General features: G+C 42.9%; 1 protein-coding gene across 2 annotated transcripts in view; it reads left to right on the top strand.

The window, feature by feature from the left end:
• LAMA4 (laminin subunit alpha 4) overlaps positions 1–26,045 on the top strand; it is a 188,765-nt gene that overhangs the window by 79,357 nt on the left and 83,363 nt on the right. For both annotated transcript variants that reach the window (XM_069726155.1, XM_069726154.1), the window contains exons 4-8: positions 10,819–10,899; positions 18,973–19,187; positions 21,132–21,232; positions 23,042–23,222; positions 24,696–24,788. In XM_069726155.1, the coding sequence (XP_069582256.1) occupies positions 10,819–10,899; positions 18,973–19,187; positions 21,132–21,232; positions 23,042–23,222; positions 24,696–24,788 (671 nt within the window). The remainder of the gene's footprint in view (positions 1–10,818; positions 10,900–18,972; positions 19,188–21,131; positions 21,233–23,041; positions 23,223–24,695; positions 24,789–26,045) is intronic.

Below are 26,045 nucleotides of genomic sequence, written 5' to 3'. Positions count from 1 at the left end.
TTAAGTTGTATCTACTTTAGACCCGATAGGTCTAAGTCATTAAATCAATTTTATAACTGTTATGATATTCTATTGTTTAAAGAATATTACTGAACATTCAGTCCACGTACTGCTGCTGTATTACTGCTATTTACTTGAATTATTCAAGCATGTTTATGATGGATTATGTGCAGTCTGCTCTTAAAAACATGGAACTTACTCAGATCAACTGCCTTCCTGCACTAATGATATAATGACAACTTTATAATTGTCCTTTTCTATCGAGTTCAACATTTACTGAGCCAACTGAATTTCATCCACCCCTCTAAAAAGTACATTTAGAAAATATGCCTAGTGGTCAAATAGAAATCAACAATGTACTTCCTTTGTGATTTATCTTTAATGAAACCTGGGTTAGTCTGTGACATCTCTATGGCCTATTTCCACTGTCAGAAGCTTGCAAGTTTATTTTTCCTCTAGGGCCTGAAGAGGAGTGACAAAATACATGATCTCATAAGAGCCCTGATGGGAACAGTAACTTTCCGGTATGGTTCCCATGAACTGGACACTTATTAACTTGTGCTGTGATGAAGCGGATGAGACAATCTCTCCTCTTTACACCAGATGTCCCATCTCCGCACAAGTTCAGCTCACAAACTGTTCTCATAGTACAGTGGCATGTAAAAGTTTGCTCAAAATTACTGTCACTGTGAAGAGTTAGGCAAGTTGAAGATGAAATTATCTCTAAAAGGGCTAACGTTAAAGATGACACATTTCCTTTCTATTTTAGGTAAATGTATTGTAGGGATTTCACTCACTCAGCTGCGACGGCTGACACTCAGGAGACGTGTTCCTTTAAAGTTCACTGGGTTTATTGCTTCATAAACCATGTGGCAAATAACAGAAAGCAAAATGGGCCTTTGGTTCAGGCAAAGAAAAGCAAGTGTCCAGTTCATCCGGCTCAGTCCTGAAGCCGTAACACACTCAGGAGGGTTTCACCTCCACACATACCTACCTGTGTTAAGCATTAGGCTTTCTTTTATATGTCTAACCACACCCAGAACCCATCACATGACCAGACATGTGGTTGTGACATCACCACAGGTCCTGAAACACATATAGGTAGCCATGGTTACATCACAGCAACAAGCCATCTATAAGACACATATCTCCCATCGATTAGACATCCTTTAGCCACGCTACATACCTCCCCCCTCTGCCTAAAGCCGTGGGGCTTGGCACTTTCTCCCACTAGACAAGGGATTCTTGACAGGGCATCAGCATTACCGTGCAGCTTTCCGGCCCTATGTTCCACATGGAAACAGAAGTCCTGCAGGGCTAAGAACCAACGGGTGACCCTAGCATTTCTACCCTTCGTTTCCCTCATCCACCTAAGTGGGGCATGGTCGGATATCAGTCTAAATTTACGTCCCAGCAAATAGTACCGTAATGTGTCGACTGCCCATTTTATGGCCAAGCACTCCTTTTCAACGACTGAGTAGTTCTTTTCAGACGAGGACAGCTTCCTACTCAGATAGAGAACAGGATGCTCCTCTCCATGTAGTTCTTGGGAAAGGACTGCTCCCACCCCAACATCTGAGGCATCTGTCTGAAGAATAAACTCTTTCTTGAAGTTTGGGGCCATCAGAACGGGTTGCTTACATAAAGCCTCTTTCATTTCTTGGAAGGCTGAATCTGTTTCTTCGGACCACTTAACCATTACTGATTTTGTCCCTTTTAGCAGGTCAGTCAGAGGCGCCGCCATTGTGGCGAAGTTTGGGATGAACCTCCTGTAATATCCCACGATTCCCAGGAAGGCTTTAACTTGCTTCTTGGAAACTGGTTTTGGCCATGTTTGAATTGCCTCCACTTTACTGATTTGGGGTTTTATTTCTCCATGACCCACTATGTATCCAAGGTACTTAGCTTCTTCTTTACCCAATGCACACTTCTTCGGGTTTATTGTAAATCCGGCCTCTCTTATAGCATCAAACACCGCTTGGACTTTCTCCAGATGACTCTCCCAGTCCGGGCTAAAGATGACGATATCATCTAGGTACGCAGCAGCGTATGCCTTGTGGGGTGCAAGGACTCTATCCATAGCCCTTTGGAAGGTGGCCGGAGCTCCCTGTAGGCCAAATGGCATCCGGACATACTGGAAGCATCCATCTGGTGTAGAAAACGCCGTCTTCTCCTTGGCTTCCTGTGCCATGGGGATCTGCCAATACCCCTTCGTCAAATCCAAGGTGGTTATGTACCTGGCGGGCCCAAGCCTTTCGATGAGCTCATCAACTCGGGGCATGGGATATGCGTCGAACTTGGAGACCTCATTCAACTTCCTATAGTCGTTGCAAAATCTCCACTCCCCATCAGGTTTTGGGACCAGGACAATTGGGCTCGACCAACCGCTCTTGGATTCCTCAATGACTCCAAGCTTCAACATACGCTCCACTTCCTTGGAGACTATTTCTCGACGGGCCTCAGGAATTCTATAGGGCTTCACGTTCACGCGCACATGGGGCTCTGTCAGGACCTCATGCTCTATGACCTTCGTGTACCCAGGCAACTCGGAAAACAGGTCCCTGTTTTTCTGGAGTAACTCCCGGCATTGCTGTTTCTGGGACACCGATAGCGTCTCCGCTATAGTAACCGCTCCAACCTCATCTTCTGGGTTGCTTAACAACGATGGAGTTACTGTCGGCTCTCTATCTTGCCACGGCTTGATAAGGTTGACATGGTATACTTGGAATGGTTTCCGTCTTCCTGGTTGGTGAATTTTATAGTTTACTTCACCAAGTTTCTCGACAACCTCATATGGCCCTTGCCATTTGGCCAAGAACTTGCTTTCCACTGTCGGAACTAACACAAGAACTCGGTCTCCCGGATTGAATTGCCTCACTCTTGCAGACCGGTTGTAGACCCTGGCCTGAGCTTCTTGTGCTTGGAGAAGGTGTTCTTTCACGATAGGCATCACCTTTGCAATCCTCTGCTGCATCAGGGCCACATGCTCAATGACGCTTCTGTGGGGCGTGACTTCGGCTTCCCAGGTTTCCTTGGCTATATCCAGGAGTCCTCGTGGATGTCGGCCATACAGAAGCTCAAACGGTGAGAAACCTGTGGAGGCCTGTGGAACTTCACGAATGGAAAACATCAAATAGGGTAAGAGACAATCCCAGTCTCTACCGTCTTTCTCTATAGCTTTTCTCAGCATGCTCTTCAGTGTCTTGTTAAATCTCTCAACAAGGCCATCTGACTGGGGATGGTACACCGAGGTCCTCAACTGGGAGATTTTCAGGGCTTTGCATAGTTCCCTCATCACCTTGCTCATGAAAGGAGTCCCCTGGTCAGTCAGGATCTCCTTCGGCAGACCTGTCCGGGAAAAGACATGGACCAACTCGCGAGCTATACTCTTTGAAGAAGAATTTCTCAAGGGAATTGCTTCAGGATAGCGTGTGGCGTAGTCCAGGATGACTAATATATACTGATGGCCCCGGGCTGATTTAACTAAGGGACCGACCAAGTCCATGGCAATTCTCTCGAATGGCACCTCAATAATGGGCAGTGGCACAAGGGGGTTCCGGAAATGAGGAGTGGGAGCAGTTAGCTGACATGTAGGGCAGGACCTGCAATAGTTCACTATTTCCCGGTGGCACCCAGGCCAATAGAACCTCTGCACAACCCGTTCCTGCGTTTTTTCCACCCCTAGGTGTCCACCCAAGATGTGTGAATGGGCCATGTCCAACACCTTCCGTCTATATGGACCCGGCACTACCAACTGCTCTACCAACTCCTCCCTTATTTTCGTGACCCGGTACAACAACTCCCTGCTCATTAGAAAATGGGGAAATCTTGTGTCTGCCCCCGGCTCCTGTACCACCCCGTCAATAACTGTGACATTATTAAAGGCTTCCCTCAGAGTGGGGTCCCTATGTTGGGCAGTCCCAAAATTTTCACCGGATACCTCTAACTCCAGAATGTCAGATGCAGGGGACACTTCCTCCTCATCTCCAGCCAGGACACAAAAAGGAAACCTGTCTGACTCTGGGTGTGGCACCACCCTTCCCGGGTTCACTGGTTCCCTACTCTTGCTAGGGAGCTCAGAACCTTTCCCCCGCAAATCCCAAAACAAACAGAAATCCCGGCCAATAATTATAGGGTGCAACAAGTCCTGAACGACGCCGACTATGTGGGACTCCGTGCCACATGTCGTTTCAATGTTCACACTGGCCACAGGGTAGTCCTTTGCATCACCATGTATGCACCGCACTCCGACCTTCTTTCCCGGGAGCAGGTGGAGAGGAAAAGTGGCCCTCACCAGGGTCACTAGGCTCCCCGAGTCTAACAGTGCCGTTACTGCTTGACCGTTCACCTTCACGGGACATGCTTGAGGTCCCTCGTTGGGCGGAGAGTTCACACTGCAAGCTGGATACGCATAGTATGAACAACGGCGTCCCATGCTGCAGTCCATCTGCTCAGTGGTTTGGGAACAACGGGCAGCTATATGTCCTGGCTTGTGGCACCTCCAACAAATAATATCACCCGTGGGGACCTTGGGCACCACCTCCCCCGCCCTTTGTGACCTTGGACGCACCATCCCTTTTTGGGACTCAGCTGCCTTCTGGGATCCCCAGTACGGCATGGGCTGCCTCCCGAAGGAGCCTTCCAACCCTTGGTATCTCTCAACCAGTCCGATCAGCTCGTCGGCATTCTGGGGATCACCCTGGGCAACCCAAGACTGTATAGGCCTCGGGAGGGAATGGACAAACCGATCCATCATCACCCGTTCTACCATCTGTGCAGGCGCAGAGGACTCTGGCTGCAGCCATTTCTGGACCAGGTGCAACAGATCAAACATTTGGGAACGAGGTGGTTTGTCCCGGTGATAGCCCCAGGAGTGAACTCGCTGTGCCCTGACAGTCAGTGTCACCCCCAAAACGTGCGAGAATCTCGACTTTCAATTTGTGATACTCTTTGGCATCCTGCAAGGTCAAATCATAGTACGCCTTCTGGGGTTCTCCCGTCAGGTATGGCGTAAGTACCTCTGCCCACTGCTCTGGCGGAAGTTTTTCCCTCTCAGCGACCCTCTCAAACACCGTCAGGAAGGCCTCAACATCATCCCCGGGAGTCATTTTCTGCAATGCGCGTCTTACCGTTTTCCGGACGTGGGTGTCATCAGCCAAACCTGGGGTTGGGGCGCTCGCCTTTCCCTGGATGGCGGTTGCCAGAAGCTGCATCTGCTGCTGATGCTCCTGCTGGCTCTGCTGCATCTGCTGCTGGCTCTGTTGTAACTGCTGCCGTTGCTCCTGCTGGCTTTGTTGCATCTGCTGCCGTTGCTCCTGCTGGCTCTGTTGTATCTGCTGCATCAACAGCCTGTTGGTCTCTTGCTGCCTTTGCTCCTGCTGGCTCTGCCTTTTCTCCTGCTGTGACTGCATCTGGACCAATTGTTTCAGCAGGTCCTCCATTTTCTCCGGCAATGCTTGCTGGCTTGCAACAGCCTTGACCCAGGACATTCAAAATAAACTCACGTCTCCGCTGGGAACGCTGCTCGCACGTCTACCACCAATTGTAGGGATTTCACTCACTCAGCTGCGACGGCTGACACTCAGGAGACGTGTTCCTTTAAAGTTCACTGGGTTTATTGCTTCATAAACCATGTGGCAAATAACAGAAAGCAAAATGGGCCTTTGGTTCAGGCAAAGAAAAGCAAGTGTCCAGTTCATCCGGCTCAGTCCTGAAGCCGTAACACACTCAGGAGGGTTTCACCTCCACACATACCTACCTGTGTTAAGCATTAGGCTTTCTTTTATATGTCTAACCACACCCAGAACCCATCACATGACCAGACATGTGGTTGTGACATCACCACAGGTCCTGAAACACATATAGGTAGCCATGGTTACATCACAGCAACAAGCCATCTATAAGACACATATCTCCCATCGATTAGACATCCTTTAGCCACGCTACAGTATATATACAGTACATTCATCTTTTACATTTTCAAAATTACCAAACGGAAAATAGGCTGATGCAAAAGTTTGGGCACCCTCATGGTTAGTACCAGTAGCACCCCCTTTCACAAGTATCACGGCTTGTAAATGCTTTTTGTAGTCAGAAAAGAGTCTTTCAATTCTTGTTTGAGCGATTTTCATCCATTCTTACTTGGAAAATTCTTCCAGTTCTGTGAGGTTCCTGGGTAGTCTTGCATGCACTGCTATTTTGAGGTCTAGCCACAGATGTTCAATGATGTTAAAATCAGGGGACTGTGAGGGCCATTGTAAAACCTTTAGCTTGTGCCTTTTAAGGTAGTCTATTGTGGATTTTGATGTGTGTTTAGGATCATTATCCATTTGTAGAAGCCATCCTCTTTTCATTGAATCCATTCTTCCCTCGTGAAATGTTACCTGTGCCATTGGCTGCAAAACAACCCTAAAGCACGATTGATCCACCCCCATGCTTAAACGGAACCTGTCACTAGAAATAAAGCTGTTAACCGGCAGCTGCGGAGTTAATCTGCAGGTTAACAACGTTATGATGTCGTCTGGCACCTGCACTCAGCTGAATGCAGTGGGGAGAAAATGATCTTTATTCTCCAAGCATTCGGTATTCAGTCATAAGGGCAAGGTGGCGACAGTTCAGTCACCACACCCCCGGCCCTATGACTGACAGCCAGGCTCAATGTAGAGTCAGTGTCAGTCAGGCAAGGGCAACTTGAAAATTCTTTGCTATTTTTTATAGCCTGCTTTTTGGGGCTCCACCATTTTCATTTTCAGAATGCTAGACAGCTGCCTAGAAGAACCCACGGCTGCAGTTTTTTGGCACATGGTTAGAGGAGGCTGAGTTTTTATAAAGCTGGGAAACTTGCATCAGCTGGTCTTTCTTAACGATGATAGTGAACGAGCTAAGAGGCTAATTAAGGTCTGAAAGTCCAAAGTTATCTGAACACACAAATCTCCAAGGGTGCCCAAACTTCTGCTTCGGCCCATTATCTTTTTCTATTTTTTAAAATGTAAAAGATGAAAAAATATATATATCTACTATATAATTGTCTATGGGTCACTTCCATCTTTCTGTCTGTCCTTCTTTCTGTCATGGATATTCATTGGTCGTGGCAAGGAAATCCAAGTCGCGTCAAAACAGCCACGACCAATCAGCGACGGGCGCAGTCTGGAAGAAAATTGCCGCTCCTTACTCCCCGCAGTCACTGCCCGGCGCCCGCATACTCCCGTCTAGCCACTGCTAACACAGGGTTAATGCCGGCGGTAACGGACCGCGATATGCCGCGGGTAACGCACTCCCTTACCGCCGCTATTAGCCCTGTGTGTCCCCAACTTTTTACTATTGATGCTGCCTATGCGGCATCAATAGTAAAAAAATGTAATGTTAATAATTTTAAAAAAAAAACTGCTATACTCACCCTCCGTAGTCCGCCGAGCCGCTCGCGCCTTCCGCCATCTTCCGTTCCCAGCGATGCATTGCGAAATTACCCAGAAGACTTAGCGGTCTCACGAGACCGCTAAGTCTTCTGGGTAATTTTGCAATGCATCCTGGGAACGGAAGATGGCGGCAGCCGCGCGCCCATCGCCACAGCGCCGTTGGATCCCAGGGGTGAGTATGTAACTATTTTTTATTTTAATTCTTTTTTTTTAACAGGGATATGTCCCCACACTGCTAAATACTGTGTGGGCTACATGGCTGCTATATACTACGTGGGCATTACTATATACTACATGGCTGCTATATACTACGTGGACTGTACTATATACTACATGGCTGCTATATACTACGTGGGCAGTACTATATACTACATGGCTGCTATATACTACGTGGGCTGTACTATATACTACATGGCTGCTATATACTACGTGGGCAGTACTATATACTACATGGCTGCTATATACTACGTGGACAGTACTATATACTACATGGCTGCTATATACTACGTGGGCAGTACTATATACTACATGGCTGCTATATACTACGTGGGCAGTACTATATTCTACACATTACATTTTTTTACTATTGATGCCGCATAGGCAGCATCAATAGTAAAAAAATGTAATGTTAATAATTAAAAAAAAAAAACCTGCTATACTCACCCTCCATAGTCCGCCGAGCCGCTCGCGCCTTCCGCCATCTTCCGTTCCCAGCGATGCATTGCGAAATTACCCAGAAGACTTAGCGGTCTCACGAGACCGCTAAGTCTTCTGGGTAATTTTGCAATGCTTCCTGGGAACGGAAGATGGCGGCAGCCGCGCGCCCATCGCCACAGCGTCGTTGGATCCCAGGGGTGAGTATGTAACTATTTTTTATTTTAACTCTTTTTATTAACAGGGATATGTCCCCACACTGCTAAATACTGTGTGGGCTACATGGCTGCTATATACTACGTGGGCAGTACTATATACTACATGGCTGCTATATACTACGTGGACTGTACTATATACTACATGGCTGCTATATACTACATGGGCAGTACTATATACTACATGGCTGCTATATACTACGTGGGCAGTACTATATACTACATGGCTGCTATATACTACATGGGCAGTACTATATACTACATGGCTGCTATATACTACGTGGGCAGTACTATATACTACATGGCTGCTATATACTACGTGGGCAGTACTATATACTACATGGCTGCTATATACTATGTGGACAGTACCAGATACTACACGGCTGCTATATACTACGTGGGCAGTACTATATACTACATGGCTGCTATATACTACGTGGGCAGTACTATATACTACATGGCTGCTATATACTATGTGGACAGTACCAGATACTACACGGCTGCTATATACTACATGGGCAGTACTATATACTACATGGCTGCTATATACTATGTGGGCAGTACTAGATACTACATGGCTGCTATATACTACGTGGACAGTACTGTATACTACATGGCTGCTATATACTACGTGGGCAGTACTATATACTACATGGCTGCTATATACTACGTGGGACCGGCCAATATACTACGTGTCTGTGCTGTATACTACGTGGCTCTGTGCTGTATACTATGTCACTGTGCAATTAACTATGTGGCTGGGCAATATACTACGTGCCTGGGCAATATACTACGTCACTGGGCAATATACTACGTGACTGGGCAATATACTACGTGACTGGGCAATATACTACGTGGCTGGGCAATATACTACGTGGCTGGGCAATATACTACGTGGCTGGGCAATATACTACGTGGCTGGGCAATATACTACGTGACTGGTCAATATAGTATGTGAGTGGGCAATATACTATGAGGCTGGGCAATATACTATGCTATGTTGTGATGCGAAATTTTAACCCTGCGCGTTCCAATTCACCAAACAATTTTGCCCCTATCTACATAATGGGGAAAAAGTGAAAGGAAAAGTGTAGGAGGCAAATTGACAGCTGCCAGATGTGAACAAGGGGGACTTAAAGAATGAGAGCGATGGCGCCAAAGAGTATATACCGTACAGTTGCTAAGGTGGGGCCCCGACATGGAATACTCACCATACACGGGGATATGGACACACACACAAAATGCGCCACACACTACCACGTGCTTGAACACATATGTCACCCTCAGCACACATTTCACCACACATACACCAACCTCGCCATATAAAAGTCGAAACACAATAGTCACCGCTCAAAACTCGCCATACGCAATATTCGCCACATGCAAAACTAGGCTCACGCAAAACTTGCCACACGTGCAAAACTCACCTCATGGAAAACTTGCACACGCAAAACTTGCTATATGCACAAAAGTTGCAACACATGCAAAAGTTGCCTCACACAAAACTTGCACATACTCAAAGCGCACCACACCAATTTAGTTAAATTGTGTGGAATATCTCTGGTGTTCAAATATATGCTGTGAAATGCTTCTATTAGCTTAGTTTTTGCCTTTTAATAATTACATTTCTATATATTTGTTTTGTGGTTTTTTGTGCAGAATAAATTTTTGTTAACACATTCTATTTTGCTAACAGCAGTTATTAACCCGGCTGAAGCCTAAAATCCAAAGTAAATGTTTCATCTTTAACCTTTTACAGATCGTTTTATCTTCATCTTGCTTAACAGTTCACAATAACAGTAAATTTGACCAGGGGTGCCCGAACTTTTAAATGCCACTGTTTTTGCAACTGATCATAGTTAAAGAGTGAACATTTATAGCAGCTCCAGCCTTTACTCATCTTGATATGAAGACAATTCCCTTGCGTCAGACAAATCAGCACACGATGCATCAGAGAAACTGTTGTCCAACTGGTCGATATTAAAATGGCAGGAAATACATACAGTACAACAATAAGAAAAAAAAACAGAAAATAGGAGGATATCCAGGTTATTAAATAGTGTGGGATCCTTCTGTTCTGGAAAATACTCAGTTTATGACATCATGCAACATTATTTTATTCTGTTTTATCACAATTATTAGGGCTTGTTCACATGCTGTGTTTTTGCTGCATCATTTCTGCACATTTTTAATGATAAAAATGCTGCACTTTACAATACCAGCAACGTCAATGAGAATATAATGCAGATGCTAATTATTTTTTCTTTGCAGAATTCAACCATTAAAGCATTTTTGCAAATCTGCAGCATGACAATTCTATCTGTGTTTTTGCAGTGTTTTTCACTCATTGAAATAAATAGGAAAAAAACCTACGTAAAATGAATAAGGAACGCACATAAATATCGCGTTCAAAAATGTGTGTATGGAGCGTATTACCTGCCATCAATAATTTTTGGTGCAGATAAATCTAAAATGTATGTAGAAAGTATAATGTAACTTTTTGTTGTCTTTTTTCCACTTATGTTATTTTATAGCTTTGCTCTCACTTGTTCAATGAAGAGAGGTTCAGTGCGCTGCCTTTGTAAGGAAAATTTTGCTGGACCCAAATGTGAAAGGCAAGTACAGTCTCATATATATATATATATATATATCAGTCTCCAAGTTAAAATTGGCATTGAGGCTTTCCAATGTTCTATACCAGTTGAATGAATACAACAGATAGAAATCTCATGATAAAATCTGGTGTCATTTCAATAAAATTAAACTCATGTGATATTCAATGGTGGCACAAAATTTTATAATTTTTTGTTTACTCAAATTGATGTTTTCATTCTGAAACATCACAATATTGTGCCAACCAAAGTCTTTGCAGCCCGCAGCCTATTGTCAAGTGTGATCCATCTCTGGCAGCTAACAAGCAGAGGTAGATTACAGGAAGTGAGGTGTGTCTTTGTCTCTCTGCTTCTGCTCTCCTGTCTGCCACACTGCATAAAGGTATAGCATAAATGTGGGCTTTCAATTCAGGGCAAACATATCATTGGCGGGTAAAATGCATGCTGCTAAGTGAGGAAAAGGAAGTCCCAGCTCCTATAACATTGGCAGAATACTAATGAAAGCTAACTGCTCAATCAATAAGTGGACGACAGGTTCCAGAGCATGAGAATGGGGGCATTTCTTGTACAGTATATATGTATGTGGAAAGAAAATGAGCAGTTCCAGCTTCCATTGAAATTTTAGTAAAAAAATGTTTGGTTCTTTGTTACAAAAAATACTAAACTAGCAAGGCACAAGGGCTGTGGTAGCTGATGCATACTAGTAAAAAATGCACAGATCCTCTTATCTCTGGTGCAATTTTTACTAATATGTATTAGGTAACACAGCCCTTGTGCCTTGCTATTTTATTATTTTTTGCAGTGAAGACCCCCACATTTTTTTTTAAATTTCCATGGAAGCTGAAACTACTCATTTTCTTTCCATTGTCTTGCTGTGTGAGGATCAGGATGAGGTTCCATGCGCCCAAAGTATATTGGTGAGCTGATCTACAAGTTTTATTACATATATATTTTTGTGCACAAAAACACTCTTATTATAAGCTTTCTCTGCGAAAGTCATATCTCTGACCTTGGTAAAGTTTTTTTTAAACAACAGAAATAGCTGAAAACTTTAAACTTAAACATGATAAAAGGCTGAGGTTCTCTTTAAACATTTCTATGATAGAAGAGTAAGATAATTGACAAATCATGTCACACTTCCATGGTTCACATCTTGAGTTCATTTACACTGCTCAAAAAATAAAGTCAACACTAAAATACCGCTAGATATCACTGAATGAAATATTCCAGTTGTAAATCTTTATTCATTACATAGTGGAATGTGTTGAGAACAATAAAAATAAAAATGATCAATGTAAATCAAAACTAATATCCCATGGATGTCTGGCTTAGGAATGATACTCAAAATCAAAGTGGAAAATCAAATTACAGGCTGATCCAACTTCAGTGGAAATGCCTGAAGGCAAGGACATGATGCTCAGTAGTGTGTGTGACCTCCATGTGCCTTTATGACCTCCCTACAACACCTGGGCATGCTCCTGATGAGGCAGCCAATGTTCTCCTGAGGAATTTCCTCCCAGACCTAGATTAAATCATCAGTTAACTCCTGGAAAGCCTGTGGTGCAGCGTGGCGTTGGTGGATGGAACGAGACATGATGTCCCAGATGTACTTGAGTGGATTCAGGTCTGAGGAATGGGCAGGTCAATCCATAGCATCAATGCCTTCATCATGCCGGAACTGCTGGCACACTTCAGCCACATGAGGCCTAGCATAGTCATGCATCAGAAGGAACCCAGGGCCCACTGCACCTGCATATGGTCTCACAATGGATCTGAGGATCTTATCCCAGTACCAAATGACAGTCAGAGTACCTCTGGCTAGCACATGGAGGACTGGGCGACTCTGCAAAGAAATGCCTCCCCACACCATTACTGACCAACCGGTCATGCTGGAGGATGTTGCAGGAGGCAGAACATTCTCCACGGCATCTCCAGACTATGTATTGTCTGTCACATGTGCTCAATGTGAACCTGTTCTCATTCATGAAGAGCACAGGGTGCCAATGTCGAATCTGCTAATCTTAGTGTTCTCAGGTAAGTGCGAGTTGCCCTGCTCTGTGTTGGGCTTACAACCCAACATCCACTTGTAGACGTCGGACCCTCATACAACCCTTATGGAGTCTGTTTCTGACAGTTTGAACAGACATATGGATGTTAGTGGTCTGCTGGAGGTCATTTTTCAGGCCTCTGGCACAGCTCCTCCTTTTCCTTCTTGCACAAAGGAGGAGGCAGCGGTCCTGATGCTGGGTTGTTGCCCTCCTACCGCACCCTCCACATCTCCTGGTGTACTAGCCTGCCTCCTGGTATCTCCTCCATGCTCTATGCACTGTGCTGACAGACACAGCTGTTATGATCTGGTGGTTTAGGAACAACATGAGACAAGCTCTGAAGGAGGTGGTATCTGTACTGACCGCAAACCCTGAACCTAGCAGCGCAACTAAAAATAGCCGTGGGGGGTACCTGACGCTCCCTAGACCCCTCGGCACAGCCTAAGATCTAACTTCCCCTAAAGCTGGAAACAGGAAACCTATCTTGCCTCAGAGAAAATCCCCAAAGGAAAGATAGCCCCCCACAAATATTGACGGTGAGAGGAGGGGAAAATAACATACGCAGAAATGAAATCAGATTTTAGCATAGGAGGCCAGTCTAGCTTGATAGATAGGACAGGAAAGGATACTGTGCGGTCAGTATAAAAACTACAAAACAATCCACACAGAGTTTACAAAAATCTCCACACCTGACTAAAGGTGTGGAGGGTAAATCTGCTTCCCAGAGCTTCCAGCTAACAGAAATAATCCATACTGACAAGCTGGACAAATATAGAATGCACAGAACAATAAGTCCACAACATGTGGACTGAAATGAGCAAAGCCAGAACTTATCTTTGCAGAACTGGTCAGGAAACCAGGAGAATCCAAGCAGAGATGTGAATCCAGCCAGGAAACATTGACAAGTGGCACTGGCTGAAGAAAGAGCCAGACTTAAATAGCCGAGCAGAAGAGACGATAAGTGGAGGCAGCTGATGACAGCTAACTCCAAGGAGCAGCCATACCACTAGAAACCACAAGATGGAGCCCAAGAGCAGAACTCACAAAAGTGCCACTTACAACCACCGGAGGGAGCCCAAGAGCGGAATTCACAACACACAGCTACCCTTCTTGCCACAGCTCGCATTGATGCCAACCTGGATGAGAAACTTGTGTTGGTTGAAGACACTGCCTCATGCTACCTCTAAGAGTGAGATCAATGACAAAAAGCAAAAGTGACTAAAATGACTGCCAAAAAGCATGAGAACAGAGAAATAGTCTTTGGTCACCACCTGCAAAACCACTCCTTAATAGGGAATGTCTTGCCAATTGCCTTTACAGCAAAAACTGTAAAGCGCTGCGGAATATCTTGGCGCTATATAAATAGATTATTATTATCATTTCTTTCTGTTTTCTGTTCCATTTGCACATCAGCAGGAGAAATTGATTCACAGTGTTGCTTTTATAACTGGACAGGTTGATTTCACAGAAGTGTGATTGACTTGGAGTTACATTGTGTTGTTTAAATGTTAGTAAGAAGGAATATAAACCAGCTCACCCGTGATTCAGCAACCAAACCTCGGGAGCACGGACCCGCTGTGTCCAGGCGTGCAAGATCCAAAAAAAGAAAGAAATGTCCAGCTTCACCGAGTCCTAAAAAAGCAATTTCTTTATTAACAAACTTTAAACATGGAGGATACAGACTTCAGCACAACCATATGGGTAAGAATCTCAACGCGTTTCTGGAGACTAGGCTCCCTTAATCATGACCATCATGTCATGATTAAGGGAGCCTAGTCTCCAGAAACGCGTTGAGATTCTTACCCATATGGTTGTGCTGAAGTCTGTATCCTCCATGTTTAAAGTTTGTTAATAAAGAAATCGCTTTTTTACGGACTCGGTGAAGCTGGACATTTCTTTCTTTTTTTGGTTGTTTAAATGTTCCCTTTATTTTTTTTCGAACAGTGTACATTTCTCTGCAGTTTGTCCTCACCTCAGCTGTATACAGCAAGAATATTTCTAAAAACATGCTAATTATTGGGCTCGACACAAAAATAATAAGTGAATGCATCTGAACAAGAATCTACTGTTTGACTTGGACTAAATTACTGGAATGTTCCATACTTCTGAAACTCGATGAATATATTACGATTCTGTTAGAATCCAGATGTCTGTAATCACACACAAAATAGAGGATAGACGGAAATTCCATAGAGGCTACTTCCAAGCTGTTTCCATAGCGGTAAACATTCATGTTAAGAGAATTTCAAATAATCATATTGAAAAAATATATCTTTCTGAGTGGAAAAAGCTGGGATCGCTCAATGCCTGACAATGACACTCTGCTTCTGGCTGAACGATGGAAATCTACATCCCTTCTCATGACCGTAGAGTTTAGAAAGACAGAACTTTCTAACAATCAGCTCAGATAATAGTACCCCATAACAAAAGGTTGAAATGGCTTTTGTGTTACTCTATTCCAGTGATCCCCAACCTTTCTTATCATAAGTGCTTAATTCAGCACTGAGAGAGGGTCGCGAGCCAAATCCAGAACCAGCCTTCCCCACCACCAAGTACAGACATCCAGCTCCCGCCTTCACCTAAACTAGTGACACCCAGAGCCCCTATTATTGGTATAATGACAGCCATAGCTTCCCCACAGAAATCACGCCAAGGCAGTATAGTTCCATCAAGGGGTTACTTTCTTACTTTCATTCTGTATTTTTGCATCAAGCACTCACTGCTTGCTATCGCATTCAGTTTCAAACACCCCTTTATCTGGCAGAACCATCCTATGTCTAATTTAGCACTTATTTTATTTCTACAACCTCAAGGCCAGTATATGAGCATATAGATCTGTTGTTCTATGTAGGGCTACTCATAAAAGTCATCATCTGGAGAACTACTCATGTCTATAGCTGTTTTATAGACATGGCGTTAGGCAGTAGACAGCAGCGAGCCACACTTCATGATTGCGCAAGCTTCATGTGTCTCCCAAGCCACAAGTTGAAGATCCCTGCTCTAATGTACACAGTCAGATGTCTCAAAATTTGTGGTAATAGTAGCCTTGTACCCTCTTAAATGATTTGTTCAGGCTTGGAGCTCAAGTCTGCAGTCACTCTTTGTGACTGCAGACTTACCAATCCTCACAGTGCGCAGTGTGCGCACTGTCCTTATTCTCCACTGATGGGAGTGAGTGTGTTTGTTATCACAAGTATGTAATTCCTCTTCAGTATTATAACTGATGGAGTGTTCACCCATGCAGTGTAAACTAATCCTTTTTTGCCTCAATTACCAAATAAGCACTGAAAAGCTGTGTTACATAGAAAGCAGTTTAGATTTAGTTTTTTTTGCTTATTACCACTGATCAGTAAACGATATGGAAATCACAAGTATGCCTGCAACCCGAACTGATTGGGATTTGCTTTGGAAGTGCTGATGCCTTCGGCACAAGATAGATGCATCACAAATGTATTGTTATTTCTGTCTGCATAGTGGACAGCTGTAAGGTGTCATGTGAAGCTCACACCTCGATCTGTCTATTTACACACTGATCCTACTGCCACACAGCATATGGTCCATTTCCCATCTCTAAAAAAATTGTAGGAATATTTATTTAGTATCCAAACCATTTAGTTACAAGTGTTTAATACCCATGACTGCTCTTCTAAGCCATGAAGAGTAACCTGAGCCAAATCACCCAAAGGGAATCTGTCACCCCAAAATTCGAGTATGAGCTGCGGCCACCAGCATCAGGGGCTTATCTACAGCATTCTGTAATGCTGTAGATAAGCCCCCGATGTATCCTGAAAGATAAGAAAAAGAGGTTAGATTATACTCACCTGGGGGGGGGTCCGGTCCGATGGGTGTCGCGGTCCAGGTCCGGTGCCTTCCATCTTCATGCGATGACGTCCTCTTCTTTTCTTTCTGCTGCGGCTCCTGTGCAGGCGTACTTTGTCTGCCCTGTTGACGGCAGAGCAAAGTACTGCAGTGCGCAGGCGCCGGGCCTCTCTGACCTTTCCCGGCGCCTGCACACTGCAGTACTTTGCTCTGCCCTCAACTGGGAAGACAAAGTACGCTTGCGCAGCAGCCACGGCAGGAAGTAAAGAAGAGGACGTCATCGCATGAAGATGGAAGGCACCGGACCTGGACTGCAACACCCATCGGACCCGGACCGCCACTGGGTGAGTATAATCTAACTCATTTTTCTTATCTTTCAGGATACATCGGGGGCTTATCTACAGCATTACTTAATGCTGTAGATAAGCCCCTGATGCCGATGGCCGCAGCTCATTCTCAAATTTTGGGGTGACAGATTCCCTTTAATGAAATTCCAACTCCTTAGTAATTCAGCACAGTTTCTTTCACTGTAAAGAAAATCTTTTATCCTGAAAAACTTTATCCAGTTTGAATTTATGGATTGGATTCATAACTACTGATGCCTAATGACAAGATAAAATGCAATATACATAAGAAGGGCCCTGTCGCCAGGTCTAGAGGAGGCAGTTTTTGCTCTTACTTTATTCCCTTTTCTCTAATGAGTAGTCCATTTTCTTAAATTTGTCATACGGTTCCAGAGATATGGGCCTTTTTATATAAAGCTGATTAGTTCATCGGCCTGGTCAGAAAACTGCAGTCACTGGGCTCTGGGAGGTCTACAAATCTCCCAGCATTTCCGGATCTTCTTTTGATTAGCCAATAATGACATTACACCAGCCTGGCTAATCAAAAGCCGCGAAAGCTGACAAGCAAGAAGATTCACAGGCCTCCCATCCTGTGATCCAGATTACTAACCTGGCCAATGGTCCAGAGTCTTACAAATCGAATCTCCCTTCACTAGTAAATTTGTATTGTCTTTACTGAGGGGGAGCAGCTCACAGATTTTCTGGGGGCGTCCTTGCACTAATACCCAGCGAGTACCGCCTACTTGGCAAAGAACATAAAAATATCTACTAAGTAAAAATGTTCCATATCTCTGGAACCGTATGGCAGATTAAAAAAAAACAAAAAAAGAATACTCAGAGAAGAAGGAATAAAATAAGCGCAAAAAGGCCTCTTTTGAGTTAATGAAAAGTCCTTTTTTAATTGTATTCAACTTTTCATACAAACATCTAAAAGATGTTATATCAGAATGCATCATTGATAAATCATTCAGTTGGGCACTGCGTAAAGGAATCCCTACTATTGCTTTTCTCTTACCGAGTGATTTATTCAATACTCTGCATTGAAGAGCAATCCCTGATAGGCCAAGACATGCATTCTTTTATAGTAGGCCTATACATGAGTTCACAGATTCCTAATATTTGTTGCATGCTACACCTTGTCAGAATAATGATGGGAGCACATGATTTAAAATCTGCTTACTACCAACATCTGCAAGGAGTTTGTATGTTCTCCCCATGTTTGGTGGATTTCCTCCAGGTTCTCCGGTTTCCTCCCACACTCCAAAGACAGACTGATAGGGAATCTTGACTGTGACCCCAATGGGGCTTCAGACTCTTTAAGGAGTTTCCAATTCCTTTGTTCTCATGCGAGACAAGCCATTGAAAAATGTGCCTGGTAGTCAATTTTTCCCCTCTACCCATAGAAAATACATATGACGAAAGAAGTCAGTTAAGCATTTGGCCAACCGCTACCTCATGTATATGGGCACAACCCTTGCTTTTTATTTCCTATGCCCCCAAAATTACAAGTAATTCCTATTTAAAATCTTACAAGTAATTCCTATTTATATTTAAGTGGTGTTCAAAACGCCCCATAAAGTTTAGACAATTGGCTTTGTTCAGTAAGTAAACTCCTTATATGTAGTGAGGTTACTTTTACCGCCTAAGCAAAAAGCCAAAGTATATTTTTCTTTTTAAATGGTGCCCACCGTATAAATTGTAATTAACTGAACTGTTTAATAGAAGCACAGTTAACGAGACCGTTACAAATGTCTCACGGAAATGTTAACTCAATCATTGCGTTACACGTAACAATGTGATTTACTAAGTGGCTTCACGTGAAGTGAAGAGTACAGTTTGTTATGGTTACTTGATTTTTATTTAAGGTGTGCCCCAGGCTATTATGGCAACCCTCTCCTGAGAGGCGGCACATGTAAAAAATGTGACTGCAGTGGAAACTCCGATCCTAACTTGATTTTTGAAGATTGTAACGAAGTAACGGGACAGTGCAACAGCTGCTTGCACAACACCTCTGGATTTCACTGTGAGCGCTGCGCACCAGGCTATTACGGAGACGCCAGAGTAGCCAAGAACTGCAAAGGTATTTCTTGTTTGTCAGTTTTACATTACAGGAAATTTCTGCCTTCTAAAAAAAGGAAAGTTATTATAAAAAAGGACTTTAGCAAAGATTAAACCTGTTCTTGTACATTAACAAGCATCCCTAATTAAGACAGCATAATAAAAGGGTTGTCCGGTCTTGTGATAAAAGTCTACGGTCACTCTATGTGGCTGCAAACTTCTGAATCCTGACAGCGTGCAGTGTGCATGCTGTTAGGATTTACCAGTATTGCTGGTGGTCACATGACTGCAAGTATGAGATTTGCATACTTCCAGTCACATTCCAACTAGACGTGCTCGGTCTCTCTCATCACAAGTGAATTGAAAGAAGCCAAGCATGTCTGGTAGGCATGCGATCGCATATACACAAACTGCATCCTTGCAGCCATGTTACTGCCAACACCCACGGCAATACCATTTGTACCATACACTGTGGTCGTTCCACAGCCGCCGGCTGCAATAGTTCGAAAATAAAATAATAAAGAAAACAGCGTAGGGACCCCTCTATTTTTGATAACCAACCTTGCATAAGCTGACAGCTGGAGTTTGCATCCCCCTGCTGTGAGTTTTGTCTAGTTGGTTCAATAAAATAGGGGGAAACCCACGCCGGGTTTTTCATTCATTTATTTCCGAACGATAGCAGCCGGTGGCTGTGGAACGACCACCTGCTGTTGCTTGGACTTTAATATAATGCTCATCATTCTCCTCTGATCGCTGGCAGAGCAGGGGAGAACGATTAGAGCCGGCTTCAGCACCAGCCGTCAGGGAACAGCGCTTACTGTAACGCTTCTTCCCCGGCGGCCGTCCGTGTAATACTGATGTGGCACACGAGTGGCACATGGTTGTCACACATGTGCCACACGTAGTGCACACAGACACACGGACACGGATATCTCCGGTACTGGAAATAAACGTACTTGTGAAAGGGGCCTACAATGGGATTTCATAAAGGCTACTGTAGGTGTAATGTGTAGGTGTCCAATTTTTTTGTCTATATAGTATATATGGGAGCATTATGCACATATAATTTATCTAATATATTAATAGTTTTCCTTACTTGCCAGAAAAGATCCATCAACAGAAACGGGTAGCAGCAAAAAGCACTTTGCACAATCAAGAAAGGTGCTGAAAAAAATGCTATTTCAATAAAAGGTTATGTTACTATACATAATAACATTTATGGGCAGGACAAATCTGAAAGACCTCACAAATGCTTTAAAGGGAATCTGTCAACAGGTTTTCACCATCTAATCTGAGAGCAGCATAATGTAAAGACAGAGATCCTTATTCCAGCTATGTGTCACTTACTGGGCTGATTTATGTAATTTTAATAAAATGACTATTTTATCAGTAGGAGATTATCTCTAGAAGACTGGTAAATCTGTTACCATATAGCCCACCATATTCATGAGCTCTGTATAACCCGTCCCCACTACTGATTGGCCGCTTTCTACCTATGCACTATGTACACAGAAAGCTGCCATCAGTGATGTAAACATGGTTATACAAAGTTCAGCATTCAGAGAACTGGTAGAACTGCAGACGATAAAACAGTGATTTTACACAAAGCTGCAGCAAGCAGCCCAGTATGTGACACATCACTGGTATCAGGGTCTCTGCCTATGCATCATTCTGTTCTCTGATTGCATAGCAACAACTTGGTGATAGATTCCCTTTAAACCGAAGTCTTATGTTTATCTTCTGAAATGTAAATGAGAAATGTTAAGGAATGGGTAATGAGCTGAGCCGCAAAATCATTTCTAGAATTAAGGGACCATAACTCTCATACCTCACTAGCATGTCAGAAGAAAAATGTCGATATAGAAATTAAGGGCCATTAATAACATTACCAATAATGGTAGTAGCCGGTGTTCACACTTGAATACATGATAATGCTGCGCTGCCTAATGGTAATTTCATATTTCAGAATGCAAGTGTTCTGCGTGCGGTACAGAATTGTGCAATGACATAGCGGGGAGATGTCACTGCAAACCAGGTGTCACTGGCATTACCTGTGATCATTGTCAAGTGAGTATTGATAGACATTTTTCCTGGAACAACCAAATGATATATACTACACTATACTTTATCACTACTCTTAATGAAGGCTGTGCCAAATTCATTAATAGATGTTCCCCTCTTAACGAATTTGGTGCAGTTTTCAGCTCCTGTCCACCACTGGAAGATATGTGCTCGTCAGGGACTAGAATGCATTTCTGCTGTAATTCACGGCACAGTTGTGGCATAAATTACCATGAATTTGTTGGGCATGCTCGGCCATGCCCCCTCCCAGCTAAACTCTGCCCACTTTTCAAAATTTTTGGTGGCAGGGATTGACCTAAAAGCATAATTTTGCTTAATTTAAAACAGTTTTATGCCAGAATTCTAACAAAACTGTTTGATGAATAGAAGCCTACGTATTACTTTATATTGCGATATTCCACAGTTTCATCTTGAGAGCTAGTTTAGGCTGGTTTCACATTTGCGTTTTTTGCCGCCGCGTTTTAGCGCAAAAAAAGCATGCGTTTTTTTTCTATACTTAACATTAAAAACGCATGCGTTTTTTTGCATGCGTTTTGCCGCGTTTTGAAGATGCATGCGTCGTTTCTATGTTTGCGTATTGTTGCAGAAATGCAACATGTAGTAATTTCTAGAGGCTTTTTTTGCCGCAAAAAACGCATGCTTTTTTTGCGGCAAAAAAACATATTGCTGTCTATGTAAACGCATGCGTTTTTAAGCACATGCGTTTGCTTGCGTTTTTAAACGCATACGTTTCAATAGAAAAACACAAGAATACACACGGATAAGCCACCCCCCAACCCTAACCCTAACCCTAAAGGGATCCTAACCCTAACCCTAAAGGGATCCTAACCCTAACCCTAACCCTAGGATCCTAACCCTAACCCTAGGGATCCTAACCCTAACCCTAACCCTAGGGATCCTATCCCTATCCCTAACCCTAACCCTAGCTATTTCTGTTTATAGTGGGTTTTCTAGTTGATTTTGATGATTGGCAGCTGTCACACACTTCTCATCATTTCAAAAACGCAAACGCATGAAAAAACGCATGTAAACACGTCAAAACGCCGTGTTTTTTACCACATTCAAAAACGCATGCGTCTAAAAAACGCAGCATTTGCACGCGTTTACATGCGTTTTTTTCACCACCTGCGTTTGCATTTAAAACGCTGCGTTTTTAAACGCAAATGTGAAACTAGCCTTACATCAGCAGAAAATCCCAAAAATACCCACGTTTAATGAAATGTGCATATATTCTACAAATTAATTGATTCATCATTAGTAAGTTATATCTAGTTATAACATTTAATGAATGAGTGTGTTCTGGTTTTAACCATCCAATGTTATTTGCATAGTCAAATGCTTTTAAGATTTTCTAGATAAATTCCTCACCGTTTTGCCTACTTCCTGCCATTCACAAGGAAATGTTTACTTCTAACGGATGCAGTCCTTTTCTGGACACATCATGGATGCACTTGGTGGACGCCTCCGACAGATATACTAGAACTGTGATCCCTCTTTACCTGCGTGATTGTCACATGACCATGGACGGATTTTTGCCTTTGGAAGTAAATAAGCATCCTACTGAGTCAAGCAGAGATCCTGATAAAATGAAGGAATTATCGTAATGCAGAAGGTTTCTTTGAATACTGTACATTTTTATTATACAAATAATTATTATTATTATTGTGTTGGGTTTTTTTTTTTAAATCCCAATACCTTTTTAAAATAATTTTTCACTTTTCCCTTTATTGTAAACATGTAACTTCTCTATATCATAGCATTTAATTCACATGTCTCTGTTTTGTTCTTTCCTAGATTGGGTACTATGGTTTTGACAGTTGTTTGGGCTGTCAGAAGTGTGAATGTAGTGTTGCCTCCTTGGACAACAACTGTGACCCCATAACTCAGCAGTGCAGATGTAGACCCGGCATAGGGGGCCTGAAATGTGATAGATGCAAGTCCGGATATTGGAATTACGGGCCATCTGGTTGTCAGAGTACGTCTTTTAAAAATTTTATGTGAGCTTGAATTTTTTCTGTAAAATAAATATAAAGACAAAATATTAACTTTCACATAAGGCCACGCTATCACATTCAGTAGTAAATGAGGATTTTGGAGCAGGTTCTGCTTTTGCAAATCTGCTAGTATTTTGCATCCAATTAAAGTGAGTACTTTAGACTTTATTCACGTGTTGAGTTTTCGAACAGTAAATTTTAAAGGATTTTAGGAGACAGGACTTACAATCAATTCCTCAGAGGTGGACCTACAATCTAAAATGGAGATGCCCATGAGCATCACGTTATTGTTAGCTTTACCTAGGGAGGTGGATACATGAAGCCGCAGGTCAGGATGGGCACATGGATGCAGGGCATTGGCACAGGAGGCTATAGAGCACATGGTGAAGTCCAATGATAGTTTTAAGTCCAGCACAATGAGGTTTAAAATCATTGTAAATCCATTTAAAATATAGAAGGTGCAGAAATGTTTTTCTGACGTATTTCGAGAGAGAACATGGAACAGCATGGACTTGGACACCATGAAAACCACAGAACCAGGACAGCGAACCAGACTAAAATGCCAAGTGCAAAGCAGAATATAGGGGTAGACAGAGGAACCCCAGGTGTTTTTCAAAGCTGAATAAACTATACGAAGAGTCCACTAATAGTTATTATGCTTACTGCTTCCAATGGCTTAATCCAGAATGTGGCTAACAGAGGGTTAACCAGCAGGACTGAAAGTATGCAGAAACCACATGAGTTTAGCAAGATGAATGCACAATATGAACAGAGTCCAATAACAGCAGAGGATCAAATGGCAAATCTAAGAATATGCAGGAATAACAAGAGCATTGCAAGATGACTTCACAGTATGAACAGATGGTGGCACACGCCAAACAGAACTCTGGTGTCTCAATACCAAGGCACAAGTGTGTTTATAGCAGGGCCTTAAGGGGCTTAGGAAAATCATGCCACAGGAACACAGCAGGCAATCTGTAAAACCCATTGTGGAGCACAGCAAAGGGCGTCAGCCATAAGGGAAGGGAGCTAAGCCCAGCCTAGAAGGAACAGGTGCGCAACAGTTATACCTCTGAAGGTTGTCCTGCCCTTTGTATGACAATAAGTTTTAAGACACTATAAGCAGAAAAATAGATTTATGAACTTTTCAAATCTAGATGTTTAAGTTATTTCCTGTTAGTATAAAGTTATGTGCACCACGTTGGAATCATGAAGGTTAGGAAACATCAACTTATATATTAAAGGCTAGGAGGAAAAGCACTTGTATTTCTGCGACAGCCTTTATTTTGGGTCAATTTTCTGTTTTCCATACAAAGTTTTTAGTTAAAAGTATGTTAACAATTGAAAGGTTTATGTACTACACAAATGTTTCACATTCTGGCTGTGTGCTGCTTCCTATAAAATAATGACTTGTTTATTCTTTGCACCGCTAACACTGTTTCCTGATCATTAAGAATGCAACTGTGGCGGAGGACCGTGCAACAATAAAACCGGAGAGTGTCTATTAGAGGACCCCGAATCCCCAAGTGGATCTGATTGTTCATTCAGTAAGTTTTTCACCTTTTATTATTTTTTCAACAAAAAGGAGACATCTTCATTCTAACAAAACTGAAGAATTCTTTTTACTCCTGGGCATGATTATTTAGACCTCATAATGAGAAGGGCGGTCAGCAATCTGATTTATTGGTGAAAACGAGGCATAGCGAGCTCTAAACCTTCCAATGGAAGCTGTGAAAGCCAAACTGTACGCTTTCATCCATTTCTGACAAAGTGTATTGTATTGTAAAAGACAGTTAAAGTGCAAACTATATACACATTGAAGCAGATATACCAGAACTCTCTAATTTTAGACAGAATAAACTCAGGCTAAACAGTCTTAAAATGAGTCTATGATATCTCTATGGCTCGTGCTGCTTGATATCTATGGTGAACCTTTAATTACTATTGCCTCTGCTTATACCTCTTATTAATCGTCTTACTTTAGGCCAGAAATTTGCTCCAGTATTCTGGCACATTTTTTGGCGCATGGTGCACACTTTATATCTTACACCCATCTTGTCACCACACCAAAAACAAATAAAACAAAGGTGGTGCCCCCTCACAGAATATGTCATGGTGATCTTTGGAGAAACAAAATGAAATGAGCTACCCTTGTATAGTTGTGCTGGATAGGGACAATGGTGTGAGAGAACGTGACTGGGAATAACGCACCCCCCAGCATGGGTGAACTGCCACTCCGAGGTGCAGAGTATATCCACTCCAGATGGCTCCGCCTTGCTTTAGTTACCTCTTTATCATAGTCAGATTGGCTCATTCTCTTGCAGGATCTCTTAAAAATAGTTATCGGGTATCTGTCAGTAGGATCAACTATCCTAAGTCGCCTATATGGGCATGTAGGTCATAGGAAGCTGAATAAAATAATACCTTGATATCTGAGTTTCGATGTCATATTCCAGAGAAATCCATGTTTTTCTCAATATGTAAATGAGCTGGTAAGATCTATGGGCTGGACATAGATCTGTATTAGAGTTTGCCTTTCCTGTTTTTTTTTAATGAAGGGGAGCATCACTACTGACTGACAGTCTGCTCTCCTGATATACATGTCTAACCCTGGTATCTCCTGCTTCATTTAAAATACAATCTAATGGCAGATTCTCATGCAGTTCAATGTCCGGCCCATAGATCTTAACAGTTCATTTACATATATAGGAAAACATGGATTTCTCTGGAATAAGACGTCGGATTATAGATATCAAGGTATCATTTTATTCAGCTTCCTAAGACCTACATGCCTATATAGATAG

Source organism: Ranitomeya imitator, chromosome 5 (assembly GCF_032444005.1).
Source record: "Ranitomeya imitator isolate aRanImi1 chromosome 5, aRanImi1.pri, whole genome shotgun sequence".
In the NCBI taxonomy this organism is placed as follows: domain Eukaryota; kingdom Metazoa; phylum Chordata; class Amphibia; order Anura; family Dendrobatidae; genus Ranitomeya; species Ranitomeya imitator.
The sequence above is the reverse complement of the archived record's forward strand: the minus strand, read 5'-3'. Positions and strand labels throughout refer to the sequence as shown.